The sequence below is a fragment of the Microchirus variegatus genome (assembly GCF_963457635.1).
Source record: "Microchirus variegatus genome assembly, chromosome: 7".
Lineage (NCBI taxonomy): Eukaryota > Metazoa > Chordata > Actinopteri > Pleuronectiformes > Soleidae > Microchirus > Microchirus variegatus.
In genome coordinates, this window is record NC_139808.1 from 24393525 (window position 1) to 24407878 (window position 14354).

Genomic DNA, 14354 nt, shown 5'->3' on the forward strand with positions numbered 1-14354 from the left:
ACATAGTACGTAAAACACATCAAGTCGGTACATTAAACGTACGGTCAGGCTAGTTTGTGTGCAAATCGCTATATTGAAGTTCAGTGCAACTTAATCTTGGCCCGACATCGCGTTACGGGTCATGTTTACGTCCGCAGATGTGTTCGAGGTCGGTGTATTGTGTCACGTATGAAAGTCTTGAGGCCATCAGTCAAATTTCGACAAATTCACAATGGTTGCTGTGGCCACGCCCTTTTAAATTCGCAAAGCCTTTCCGGTAACTCTTTGCCTTTGATGTGTCGAGTTACAAATTGTCACGTTTTTTACGTTGGTAGGTCAAACGTATGGTCAGACTTTACGAAGCCTGCAAATCGCCAAATTTAAATTTGGTGCAACTTCATTTTGGCCCGACGTCGTGTTACGGGTCACGTTTGCCTCCGTAGACGAGTTCGTGGACAGTCTCTTGTGTCACGTATGAAGTTGTGAGGCCATCGGTCAAATTTCGACAAATTTGCCGTGGCCACACCCTTTTAAATCCGCAAAACCTTTCCGAAATGTTTTGCCTTTGATGTGTCTACTTACGAATTGTTGGTACGCTTAACGTACACTCAAACTAGTTTGTTCTTAACGAAGCGTGCAAATTGCCAAATTGAAGTTCAGTGGAACTCAATTTTGCAGCAACATCGTGTTACGGGTCACGTTTGTGTCCGTAGAAGTTTTCGGTGTCTTGTGTCACATATAAAATTTCGAGGCCTTTCCGATGGTTGCCGTGGCCACGCCCTTTTGAATCCGCAAAACCTTTTCCAAAAAGTTTTGCCTCTGATGTCTCTATTTACAAATTGTCGGTACGATAAACGTACACTCAAACTAGTTTGTTATTTATGAAGAGCGCAAATCGCCAAATTGAAATTCGGTATAACTTAAATTTGGCCCGACTTCGTGTTTTGAATCCAAAAAAACATTCCCATAACTTTTTGCCTTTGATGTGCCTAGTTACAAATTGTCAGTACGATAAACGTACGCTCAGACTAGTTGGTTATTTACGAAGCGTGCAAATTGCCAAATTGAAGTTCAGTGCAACCTAATTTTGCAGCAACATCGTGTTACAGGTAACGTTTGTGTCCGTAGAAGTGTTTGGTGTCTTGTGTCACATTTCGAGGCCATCGGTCAAATTCGACGAATTTCCGATGGTTGCCATGGCCACGCCCTTTTGAATCCGCAAAACCTTTTTTCCAAAAACTTTTGGCCTTTGATGTGTCTACTTACAAATTGTCGGTACGATAAACGTACACTCAAACTAGTTTGTTATTTACGGAGGGGGCAAATCGCCGAATTGAAATTCGGTGAAACTTGACTTTGGCTTGCTCCATCCACGTTTCACCTTAGGGGGGCGATATAGAGCCGCGGTGCAGAGCCCTATGCTAATATCGCATTTTTGCTAGACCTGACCTGTGCCAAGTTGTTATGCAGACAAAATGTCAGAATTCTCATTGCCTCAAATATGAAATCATTTATTTCTTAAATCGTTTAATAAAACAGCAATCATCATCATCATCATCATTATTATTATTTTTTTTTGCAAACTGGATATAAACTTTGATACAAGTCGTCATGCCAGGTAGGTTTGGACACTGTGAAGTAGCAGCAGTTCTACACTAGTGCTTATGAAACACAACAGGTTTTTTTTTAACATCGTGGAATTATTGTGCTGAAAGTTTTGTGGATATCGTGTTTTTGTTGTTGTTGTTTTTGTTGTTTATTTTCATCATCAGAAAGAAAAGAGCGAGTTTCTATAAAAGCGAAACAACCAGGATGTGAGATGAACCGTGGTTTGACACTAAAATGGCAGTTCTACTGTGTGAATATTCACTTGTTTTTTTGGTCATGAATGAGATGTTGCTTCATGCATTTCGGTGCACACACGAGGACATGCATGAGCACAAAGACATTCGTCCTCTCAAAAACGTCTGCACGGTCGCTTCAACGTGAAGGTTACAGCAAACATGAGCAGCTTTATACAGTCGCGGTGAGTTCTTTGTGTAAAAGACGATCCACAGATTTGTCTTTCGAGAGAGAGTTTTTGGTGACGGCGATCGTCGACGGCCGATGATTTGGACGAGACGAGATGTTTGTCTGTTTGTCTTTTTGTCCCCCACGTGTTCATAAAGTCAGCTTTTCACTTTCTCCAGATGTCCATCTCTGAATCCTTCAGTGTTCCCTGGTGTTGACGCTCAGCTGGGCAGCAGCCACGGCTCCACAAAGTCCCAGTGCTTCCACAGGACGAAGAGCAGCAGTGTGAGGAGGACGGTGGTGGCCACGCGGGCCCTCGTCTTCATCAGCGGCGTGATGAAGTTGGCCAGAGTGGAGACGAAGACCAGCAGCACGGCCATGAGCGCCAGGATGACGTTGATGAGTTTGCCCAGCAGAGCTCGGGCGTTGGCGTTCTCCACGCCCTCCAGCTGGACCACCTGCTGCTGCTGCTGCTGCAGCTCCAGCTTTGTGATGCGGGTCAGACACGACTCCACGGCCTCCTGTCCACAGAGAGGGAGGGGGGGGGAGAGGGAGAGAGGGGGAGAGGGGGAGAGGACACCGTGAGACATTCACTCAGATTTACTGATTGTTTCCAATGATTATCAGCATTTATCACTTTGTCTCTCTGTTCATGAGAAGCATAACTGAACTCCCTGTGTGTGTGTGTGTGTGTTTCTCTCTCCCTGTGTGTGTGTCTCTCTCTCCCTGTGTGTGTGTGTCTCCCCATGTGTGTGTGTGTCTCTCTCTCCATGTGTGTGTGTCTCTCCGTGTGTGGGTCTCTCTCTCTCTCCCTGTGTGTCTCTCTCTTGGTGTGTGTCTCTCTCCCTGTATATGTGTGTGTGTCCCAGTATGTGTGTGTGTCTCTCGCTCCCTATATGTGTGTGTGTGTCTCTCTCTTCATGTGTGTGTGTCTCTAGCTCCCTATATATGTGTGTGTGTCTGTCCTTGTGTGTGTGTGTCTCTCTCTCTTCCTGTGTGTGTGTCTCTATCCATGTATGTGTGTCTCTCTCTCCCTGTGTGTGTGTGTGTCTCTCTCTTCATGTGTGTGTGTGTGTGTCTCTCTCTCTCCCTGTGTGTGTCTCTCTCTTGGTGTGTGTCTCTCTCCCTGTATATGTGTGTGTCTCTCTCCCTGTATATGTGTGTGTGTCTCTCGCTTCATGTGTATGTGTCTCTAGCTCCCTATATATGTGTGTGTGTCTCTCCTTGTGTGTGTGTGTCTCTCTCTTCCTGTGTGTGTCTCTCTCTCCCTGTGTGTGTGTGTGTCTCTCTCTCCCTGTGTGTGTGTGTCTCTCTCTCCATGTGTGTGTGTGTGTGTCTCTCTTCCTGTGTGTGTCTCTCTCGCTCGCTCTCTCCCTGTGTGTGTCTCTCTCTCTCTCTCGCTCTCTCCCTGTGTGTCTTTCTTCGTGTGTTTCTGTGTGTCTCCCCATGTGTGTGTCTCTCTCCCTGTGTGTGTGTGTGTCTCTCTCTCCATGTGTGTGTGGGTCTCTCTCTCTCCCTGTGTGTGTGTCTCTCCCTGTGTGTCTCTCTCTCTCTCCATGTGTCTGTCTCTCTCTCCCTGTGTGTGTCTCTCTCTCCATGTGTCTGTCTCTCTCTCCCTGTGTGTGTCTCTCTCCCCCTGTGTGTCTCTCTTCATGTGTGTGTGTGTCTCTCTCCATGTGTGTGTCTCTCTTCATGTGTGTGTGTGTCTCTCCATGTGTGTGTCTCTCTTCATGTGTGTGTCTCTCTCCCTGTATGTGTGTGTGTGTGTGTGTGTGTGTGTCTCTCTCCCTGTGTGTGTGTCTCTCTTCATGTGTGTGTCTCTCTCCCTGTGTGTGTCTCTCTTCGTGGGTGTGCCTCTCCCTGTGTGTGTGTGTGTGTGTCTCCCTGTGTGTGTGTGTGTCTCTCCCTGTGTGTGTGTGTCTTGTTGTTGATCTAAAACTCGACTGAATGTTTTTACCTGAATGTCTCTCGCTCTCTCGTACGACTGATAAGCCACTTTTTCCTCCATGCTGGCGAGCTCCTGTTTCAGGTTGGTCATCTCATTCTGGTGCAGCTCTGTTAAGTCATTCAGCTGCTCTTCAAGACGCTCGTACCTGAGTATACGAACAAAACACACGATGAAACATTACAAACCTGCAATTAATGTACCTTTTTATATAAGTATCTTAGTATGGAAGACTTCCATAGTCTATGGTAGGGTTGGAGATCCTGGAAAAACAGTCAAACAATCCAATCCCCTTTCTTCAGATGTGTTTGTGTCCCTCAAAGTCCCTCCAAACATCCGTGCACCTGTGTGTTGTGTTGTGCGTCACTGCTCAAAGTCTACCTGTATCGCTCTTCTTGCAGACACTGCGTCATGTAGGAGTAGTCGCTCTGCAGCTGGCCCTTCATGTCGTCGATGGCGTCCTCCATGTGAGCCTGGCTGGCCTTGATCTCATGCAGGCCCTCCAGGAGTGTGTCCCAGGAGCTGTGCATGTGATGATGGTGGTGGTGCCCATCCAGTCTTGGACTCCCCATGGTGGGACCTAACAAACCTCCTCCTCCCCCGGCTCCACCAGAATTACTGCACGGTCCCGAGCCGGACGTGGCGCTGGAGCACTCGTCGTCGCTGCCGTACTTGGGGCTGGAGACCAGAGTGGCACTCCCGCTGAGCGCCCGGGGTGTGGGGGTTTCCTCAGAGTGGCCCCCGACTCCGTCCTCAAGCGAGTCCTTCAGGTGAGCAATGTTATCTGCGCTGCCGAACTTGTTCCTGATCAGACTGGCAAACTCTCTCGGCTTGGACACCACGGCCGTGTGAGTGAACGCAGTCACGCCGCCTTTGACGCCCTCGACGACACCACCTCCGAAACCGCTTATTCCCGCGCGAACGTTGGCGCCCACGTCCTTCAGTCCCTGCTGCATGTCCCGCAGGACGTCCTTCGGCTGTCGGGCCGGTCCATTCTGTAGAGAGGGGGAAGAGAAATGAGGAAAGCAAGAGAAGTGGAGGATCTCAAAGGCGGGAGAAAGAGGTAATTAGGTTTAAGGGACAGAGGAGGACAGGCCCTGCAGAGAGTCAAGTGAGACACAGGATGATGCATCGGATTCAATAAGTGTGAGGACCATCGGTCTGTATTTAGACACAACTGTCCTCTCAAATGTAGAGCACTTGTTTGTGTCAGTCATAATGATTCAGAGAGAGAGCGGCGAGACACTCACTTGCTCAATCTCCTTTAGCTTCTTGTGGTAGTGCTCGAGTTTCTTGTGCAAGTGTGCGATGGTCTGCGCCGACTTCTGGTTCTTCTTCTCGAACACCTGCTTGATCCTGGAGGCCTGCTGCTTGTCGGCGTTGTGGGCCAACTTCAGGTACTCGGCCACGTTGTCGTCGCGGGCCTCCTGCTCCACGCGGATCTGCTCGGTGACCTTCAGGACCTTCTGCTGCAGGTGCTCCAGAGCGGCGCGGGTGCGCTGCGGCTCGGCAGCCACTGGGCCCTCGGCGCCGCCGGCCGTGACAGTGGACGTGGTGGCGGCCGCAGCCGCTCCGTCCGCACTGATGTTACCGTCGGAGCCTCCATGGCTGGTGGTGGAGGGTAGGCCTAGTGTTGCCACCTCACTCTTGTCCAGCTGCAGGGGGGACAACAGGGCAGGAGGACACAATGAGGCACTCCAACCACTCCAGATCATCGACTCTTAACACTGATGTGCTCAAAAAGCCTGTTTGTGGAAACACAAAGATGGCTCTCGCTGTTTGGCCATCGTTACCAGAGGATATGCAGCTTATTAGCTTTGCTAAGATGGTTTGGGCCCATGTGTTTGTGTTTTTGTGAGCAGCGTAACACGTTTTCTGGGGATGTTGGACATGTGGACACTGATCTTGAGCAGGGATACTGTGGGCGAATTAAGCCCAATTTATACTCCTGCGTAAAGTACGTAGGTTACGCAGAGCCCTCTGTGTCAACGGAGAGCCTGTCGAAGAGCCTCTCCGTCGTCTCCGACTGCACGGGTGTCCGTCACTCGTGCGATTGGTCCTCAGGACAGGCCGAGCTAACGCTGCTCTGTGCCGGCTCACAGTGCGCACTGAGTGTCCACAGAGGCGGAGCTGATTACCGCCGACAACGTCGCTGCCAAACTATGAAAACGTCATATCTTAATAGACAAACCACATGTTTAGACTCTAAATGGCCAATTTCTCACCTCAAATCATCTTAAAACTGCGTTCCGGGACACAGAAAAGTGGGAAACGTCCACTGTTTCAACAACAACAGTCGTCTTTCTCTTGCGTAGCGACCCCTACCGATCGGGCGGGAAATTGCAGTGCGTAGGCTCGAGGGGTCTCCGTGGTTACGCAGTCGGATAACGCATTACGCAGCCAGAGAAGTATAATGTGGCCTTTAGCGACCTTGGTAGTTTGTGCTTTTGCTTTTACCAATCGTTTGCTGATGGAATCTTAGTTATTTAGAAGGAATTACAAGAAAAATACAGTAAACAGTTGTTTGCATGAACATACACTACCGTTCAAAGGTGTGGACTCACTTAGAAATGTCCTTATTTTTGAACGAAAAGACCCTTTTTCAATGAATATAACATTAAATGAATCAGAAATACACTCTATACATTGTTAATGTGATAAACGACAATTCTTGCTGAAAATGTCTGGTTTTTAATGGAATATGTACATAGGTGTATAGAGGCCCATTTCCAGTGTTCTAATGGTACAATGTGTTTGCTAATGGCGTTAGAAGGCTATTGGATGATGAGAAAACCCTTGTGCAATGATGTTAGCACAGCTGAAAACAGTTTTGCTGGTTCTTTGACCAAAGGGCAACATTATTATCTGGAATAAAAATCATTATTTCTAATCTTGTCAATGTCTTGACTAGAATTTCTATTCATTTTGCAACTCTTTTGATGAATAAAAGTGTGACTTTTAATGGAAAACACAACAAAAATTGTATGGGTGAGCCCAAACTTTTGAACGGTAGGGTATGACTGACTGTATGAAGTGAAAGAGTTCATTCTTAATCCTAATCTAGCAACAAATGACCAAAACCAAAACTTTAACTTTAATACGAGCACTTGTTTCCCGGAAATTGATTTCAAAATCAACAAATGTGACCAAACCAAAACCCTCGGACGCTGAGAACGCAAATCGACGATATGAGAACAACTGCGATGAGCTACTTTCAACCTCCTCAGATTTGATTGATTCGTTGGGACACACAGGACACAGGAAGGTCAGCATGCATTAATCAGATAACACGTAATTACACAGCTTCCTGTCGTGTTTCTCTGCAAACGGGCCACTTTAGAACAACTTTCCTCCCGAAAGCACAGTCGGTGTTTGTGAGGTTTCGAGAGTTTAAATCATGACAGAGCAGCACATGGTGTCATCTATGATAGTCCTAATAACAGCGAGGGTGAATCTGCTCCATATAAGCGTATCAGTTGACGTGTGTCGCTCAGCAGATGGCAGAGATTGTCACTGAGCCTCTGCCTGACGTCAAAACACTGTAATCAGAGCCTGAAAAACACCAGCTCAGACACGGACACATGACACCGAAACGTCGCCGCTGCCCTCATTTCCTCTGGATACGGGATTTTGTTGTTATTTTTATTCGCTTTATCGTGGGAAATGAGCACAAGCTGCCTGTGAATAAGCAGCAGCAGCAGTGTGTGCTTCAGACACAGTGTAGGTTACAGATTGTGCTAAGCGACGGCTTGTATGAGGAGGAGGAGGGGGGGGGTGGATGGAGGTGATGATGATGATGATGATGATGATGCTGTGAGGGAGTGAAAACAACAACATAAGCGACACAACACAGCTGCGCTGATGCTCACGTCTAAAGGTGTCTTTGCGCACACGAAAAAGCAAGCAGGTCGACGTCCTGCGATGGATTCGAGCTCCTGGAGGATGATGATGGTGGTGATGATGATGAGGGTGGAGATGGCAGATGTCTATGGAGGACGTGGTCGTGCCGGCCAGGACAGAGAGACACGCTGGCGGACGTCAACAAGCGTGGATGTGAACACACGAGGACGAGACACACGCAGCACAGCCATAGATTAAATTAGAAACGTTACCATACTGCTTTAATCCAATTTTTGCACCGCCAGTGCAAGTCTGTGTCCGAGGCCCATCCTCCTCCTCCTCCTCCTCCTCCTGTGCTCACTGAGGAGGAGCCCCCCCCCCCCTTCAAATATCTGCGCCCCCCTCAGCCGTTGTGTGGCTGACGGTTAGCTCTCTGTAGCCTAGCGCTCCATCGTTAATGGCATGGATATCTGCAGCTTCTGCTCTGCCTCTGCTCTCTGATGCTGTGATCTCCCTCTCTCTCTCTCTCTTCATCTGCTCCCTCCCTCCACCTCCCTCTGTTTCTCTCTTCCAGTGGAAACGCCGTACGTACGTCTTTGCATCACAATGGACGAGGGACAGATGATGGAGGGGGAAAAGGGCGGGGGGAGGGGAGAGCTTAGCGCAGGCGTACAGGTGCTGAGGCTGAGGGAGGGAGGGAGGGGGAGGTGTGTTATACAAACACACTGTGTGTGTTCTGTTGTGCTTCAGCAGTCGTGTGGTTACAAGGTTATTATAGTTTAGGGAAACCAGAGGTGGAAAGAGGACTGAAATACTCTACTTAAGTTAAAGTACTGGTCTAAAAATTTACTGGTTAAAGTAAAAATATAGCTTTTTTTGTTGGAGTAAGTTACTTAGTTACTTTTTAAAAAAAAAAAAAAAGGTTGGGATTCTTTCTTGTCGTGCGAAAAAGGACAAGGGAACACAAATCTCACATGAATTGTTTTTAAATTAAAGGCAAATTCACCTGTCCTATTCATTCACCTCAACATTCACCTGTCCTTGTCATTCATTCACCTGTCCTCATCATTCACCTCTTCTCCTCATTCATTCACCTGTCCTCTTCATTAACCTGTCTTCTTCATTCACCTGTCTTCATCATTCACATGTCATCATCATTCACATGTCATCATCATTCACCTGTCCTCATCATCATTCACCTCAACATTCACCTGTCCTCATCATTCACCTGTCCTCTTCATTCACCTCAACATTCACCTGTCCTCATCATTCACCTGTCCTCTTCATTCACCTCAACATTCACCTGTCCTCTTCATTCACCTGTCCTCATCTTAATTCACCTGTCCTCATCATTCACCTGTCCTCTTCATTCACCTGTCGTCATCAACATTCACCTGTCCTTGTCATTCACCTGTCCTTGTCATTCACCTGTCCTCATCATTCACCTGTCCTCTTAATTCACCTCAACATTTACTTGTCCTCTTCATTCACCTGTCCTCATCTTCATTAACCTGTCCTCTTCATTCACCTGTCCTCATCTTCATTAACCTGTCCTCATCATTCACCTGTTCTCCTCATTTATTCACCTGTCCTCCTCATTTGTTCATCTGTCCTCTTCATTAACCTGTCTTCTTCATTCACCTGTCCTCCTCATTCATTCACCTGTCCTTATCATTCACCTGTCTTCATCATTCACCTTGTCCTCTTCATTCACCTGTCCTTGTCAGTCACCTGTCCTCATCTTCATTCACCTGTCTTCTTCTTCATTCACCTGTCCTCTTCATTCACCTCAACATTCGCCTGTCCTCTTCATTAACCTGTCTTCTTCATCACCTGTCCTCCTCATTTATTCACCTGTCCTCATCGTTCACCTGTCCTCATCATTCACCTGTCCTCCTCATTTATTCACCTGTCCTCATCATTCATCTGTCCTCAAGGTTCACCTGTCCTCTTCATTCACCTGTCGTCATCATCATTCACCTGTCCTCTTCATTCACCTGTCTTCATCATCATTCACCTGTCCACATCATTATTCACCTGTCCTCCTCATCAACATTTATTTGTATCCACACACACACACACAGGAGAAGGTCAAAGCAGTGAAGACACTCACAGGAAAACTGCTTTCAACATTTTATTTGAATTTGAAACTCTCGTAAAAATTACAACAAAAAAATGTAATTAACTGGATACAAAGTATCTCACAATAAATAAGGACAGATCTTCTCATTTGTAGCTTTTTAACGTAAAAACAATATGTAAGACCTGTGCACGAATGTCTATAAACAGAAGTGCTTTCATTGTTTTTTTGTTTTTTTTTGTTCTTTTTAAACTGTAGCAAACCTTTCAAAGCCGTCAGTAAAGGATTATCATCCCGGTTGACCTTGTTCTGACACCCGTTCAGATTATCCATAGCAGCAAGATTTACCAACAGCAACATAAATACAAATGTACTGTACAAAGATACTTTTTTGTGTTTTGGAGGCAGATAATCTGTTAAATTGCACTGTGTGTCCAAAATAAGAAAGAATAAAGCATCAGGTTTCAGCTTAGTCAAAAAATGAGCTTCAATTATCAAAACTAACGGCCATAAAAAGGCATTTGACACTGTTTTTATGGATGGATGTTTGTGCAATACTGCAGTGTTTCATTAGGATTATGCTTCTTAACGGTGCTGCATTGTTTATATATCTATATCTATATATCTATATCTAAATGAAGCTAACTGGAGCAAAGCTGCTGATGCTACACTCTAACCCGACATTATGTGGAAGTCTGGATGTGGCAATCGTAGAGATCTGCTTTCAGGGTGAAGACGACACCATGACACTTATGTCATGTGTGTGTGGGACATCAGAGCTCTTTGAGCAGTTTACAAAAGAGTTCATGATAGAAGAGAAAAAAAATCAACATGATTGTGTCGCTAAATATATAAAGTATGATACAGTTTTACACATGAAGTGCTTGAAAGACAAAAAAAATGTCCTCATGATACGACGACGGAGTATTAAAACAAAAAAACAGTGAATCTTTCGAGGAATAATGTAGTAATATTAGGAGAAAAAAGTCAAAATGTCACGTTAAAGTCGTAATTTTACGAAAATTAAGTCATAATTTTAGGAGAATAAAGTAGGGATTTTAAAAATTAAGTGGTACTATTGAGAGAAAAAGTATTAAAGTCGTAATATTACAAGAATTAAGTCGTAACATTAAAACAGTTGTAAGTTTACAAAAATAAGGTAGTAATTTTACGAAAATAAAGTTGTACTTTTAGGAGAACAAAGTCGTAATATTGAGAGAAAAAGTAGTAATTTTACGAAAATAAAGTTGTAAACAGTTGCAATTTTTTACAAAAATTAAAGTTGTAATTTTACGAAAATAAGGTTGTAATTTTATGACAACGAAGTCGTAATATTATGACTTCATTGTCATAAAATTACAACCTTATTTTTTTAAAATTACAACTGTAAAAACTACAGCTTTATTCCCGTACAATACGGCTTTATTCTCGTAACATTGCGACTTTACGCTCGAAAGATTAAAAAAGCTATTTCTTCAGTTTGGCCCTAATACTCCGTCGTCGTATGATGCACATTAAAGAAATAACGATGTAGAAAAAAAACAACAATAGTGGATTTGAACAGAGGAGCTGCGAGGCCTCATTCTTACACTCTCTACCAGTTTTGTCAGACACTCCTTTACTTTGTGATGACTCAGAATGATGTCGATCAATATCAACTCATCTCTTTTTCAAGTCGAGTCCAGTTGTTACGGTTGTTCATCATCACGCCCGTCACTGAGGTAACCTTTAGGGACTGGTTTTACAGCACTGTGGAATGTACAGTAGGAAGATGCAGTCCACACTTTATCCGCTGATTCATGAGATTACCGTTAATCTCTATTCAAAGGACCCCTTACTTTGGGCAAAAAACACCCAACCACCCACCCCCGCCCCCCCAAATCAATCATGTGTGCAGCTGAGGTCCTTTCTGTTTTTCAGGTGATTCACTGGGTGAGCGACTGAGTCCAGGCTTTTTCCTGAGTGTTCTGTCTCTTAGAATATTGGCACCTTTTTTTCTTCTACCGTAAACTGCGCCAGCTTTCACTCTCCAGACTTGCGCGGCGTCCCTACGACTCTTCTTTTAGCCTGATAGAAATCTGTTGGGACAGAGAACGGGAAATTTAGCCGATGCAAAAAACGATCGCAGGTGTGCACATTTACACTCATCCTCATCTTAACAAAAAAATGTACCTGTAATATTTGTCTGCTTCCTCTTCAACCCTCTATTCTCTTGTCTCTCAGGCGTGATCTCCAAGGTCTTCAGGTTGAGTAAACACCTCTCCGGTGTAAGTGCGATGTTCTCCTTGTCACATGACGGCGACTCCATGCTTCCTCCACTGGCGCTCGCCTCTGTCGCCTCTCCCAACATGTGGCCTCCTCTCTGGTCCAGACCCTGTTTGTTGGACTGGTAGAGCAGTGGCACCTTGGTACCCGTGACGCACTCCCATTGAAAATCGCTGCTCTCCAGCGGCTTATCGGAGACAAAGTCAAAGCCCCAGCGACGCGATGCCTCCTCCAGGTCTGAGCGCAGGGCGGCCTGGTACTCGGCCCGCAGCTGCTCTCTGTCGACCGGGCCGAACAGGCTTCGCCGCGTGGGGCCGTTGCCCAGTCTGCGCAGGATCCTCACGTTAATCTCCATCATTCGACACTGAAGGACACAGAGAGGACATATAGACTGTTAGTTTGGCTGCAGGACATCTCCTCACCAGTAGGGGGTACCCAAAAGTAAGCAACTGTTATTGTCACTTTACAGCTTTAAAATCAGCCTCATCTTTATTTTTTAAAGTGTAAAGTAAAGAGTTTTAACGTGGTAGTCAATGAGATTTAGGGTTAGGGTTATTTAAGTTATTTAGTTAAACAACCACAGCAATGTTTTTATGTAAAAAATTGTCTGTGTTGGTTGGAAATTCTCGGTAGGAAAAGAGTTTGCTGAGAGATTTTTGGTATTATTTTTAGGCACCTCAGTGCCACTCTAGCCACGCAATAAACTCTTAGAAATAAAAGTGCTAAGTAGAACCATATAAGGTTCTTCAGCTTGTCCTCATAGGAGAACCCTTTTTGGCTCCAGGTAGAACCTCCTGGAACCCCTTTGGAGGGTTCCACCAAGAAAGAACCCTTTTAAAATCCTTTATTCGGGAAAAGGGTTTTAAAGGGTTCTCTGGATCAAAATGGTTCTTACTGGAACCATTAGTGTTACCAAAGAGTGTACACGCTCATTATAAAATCTGAAAACGTCCCAAAAAAAAAAAAAAAAAGTATGAAACTTAAACTGCGATTGTTTAAAACCGTAACAGTTAGCGACATTTGAATTTAGGTGAGTAAAGTCCATAGACTTGTGACCCATTTAAAGTTCCAACCAAGTCTCTGCTTTACAGTATTACGACACTGTGTGGCTCCAAAAGTGGGCTGTATTTTTGACAGTTTCCCATTCATGTGTATGTGGAAATTCTTCTAAAAAAATGTTTTGATATCGGATGTTTGGGTTTTTCCTCAAAAACTGCGTGACGAGTTATGAGCCACACCTTAAACGGAAGACGCGTAATAATCAGAAGAAGAAGAAGCCCGTAGAATTATAATAGATGCTAGCTTAGCAATGCTAATCGCAGAGCAGGCACTCTAATAACAATAATATTAAATAATAGGTTTGTAAATAGGTTTGGTATTTTTTTGCGACTTGTAATAACACAATGCGAAGTCCACTAAGAATTAGTGACATCGAATGTTGTGTTTGCAGATCGTCCTGAGTGCACCCCTCCCTTTCTTAAGTTAGTCACGGAACCACACCAAACAAACAAAAAAATTCCTTATTTGTTTGCGTAGAAAAGACGACATATAAATAATAAAGCTACAAAAACCAATCCATATTTGTTTGAATCATTACAACCATATACAAACATATATTATAAAGTTACACACTGGACCTTTAAATGACAACTTCAAGAATCTGAATGTTGTCGGTTGACAACTTGATAAATAATTTCAGTTCTGACTCTGAAACCTCTAATCTTGTATAAAAGAAGATGCAGAGTACAGTGATCGCCACAGTGATTTAAAATCCCCAAAAACAAACATAATATTGTTAGAGTAGAGGTCGGTCTTACCATGTTTCTGTCTCCTCGATGAACAGCAGAGCATCTAACTGACTCTGCTGTCACTCTGGAGGCTTTTTATACGCAGACTCTTCACTGACTCACTGGCTCACTGTGGTACATGCCCCGACATAATCTGAGCCAGACATGTAAGGACAAGTCCACGGCTGTGAGCAAGTCACTGTAGTTACACAGAGCCACCACTGGGCTGCAGTAGTGGACCATCTTAGCACTATATGGGCGACTGATTCACCATGAGTCTCATGATCACTGCATGTGTTCTTAACATTTTTTTTAATAAAATAAAATAAATAAATAGAGTGTTTTAGTCTTTTGTAAACAACGTGAAATAAAAAATAATCACACTAACACACCTACACACAAAATATCCTAATTGAAACCCATACAAATCACAATTTTTGATGCCTCA

The 14354-nt window shown here is 44.7% G+C and overlaps 2 protein-coding genes across 2 annotated transcripts; both read right to left on the reverse strand.

Moving 5' to 3' along the window:
- Nucleotides 1-2210: 2210 nt before the first annotated feature.
- Nucleotides 2211-10187, reverse strand: tmcc2 (transmembrane and coiled-coil domain family 2; the record flags this gene model as incomplete). Its single annotated transcript, XM_083891995.1, has 6 exons — nucleotides 2211-2510; nucleotides 3947-4082; nucleotides 4316-4929; nucleotides 5185-5589; nucleotides 7826-7962; nucleotides 10118-10187. The coding sequence occupies 6 exons, from the start codon at nucleotides 10185-10187 to the stop codon at nucleotides 2211-2213; spliced, it is 1662 nt and encodes a 553-aa protein (XP_083748121.1).
- A 1659-nt stretch (nucleotides 10188-11846) lies between these two features.
- On the reverse strand, nucleotides 11847-14149 carry cdkn1a (cyclin dependent kinase inhibitor 1A; the record flags this gene model as incomplete). Its single annotated transcript, XM_083891996.1, has 3 exons — nucleotides 11847-11932; nucleotides 12027-12483; nucleotides 14030-14149. 3 exons carry the CDS (start codon nucleotides 14147-14149, stop codon nucleotides 11877-11879), a joined length of 633 nt encoding a protein of 210 aa, XP_083748122.1. The 3' UTR covers nucleotides 11847-11876.
- Nucleotides 14150-14354: the final 205 nt, after the last annotated feature.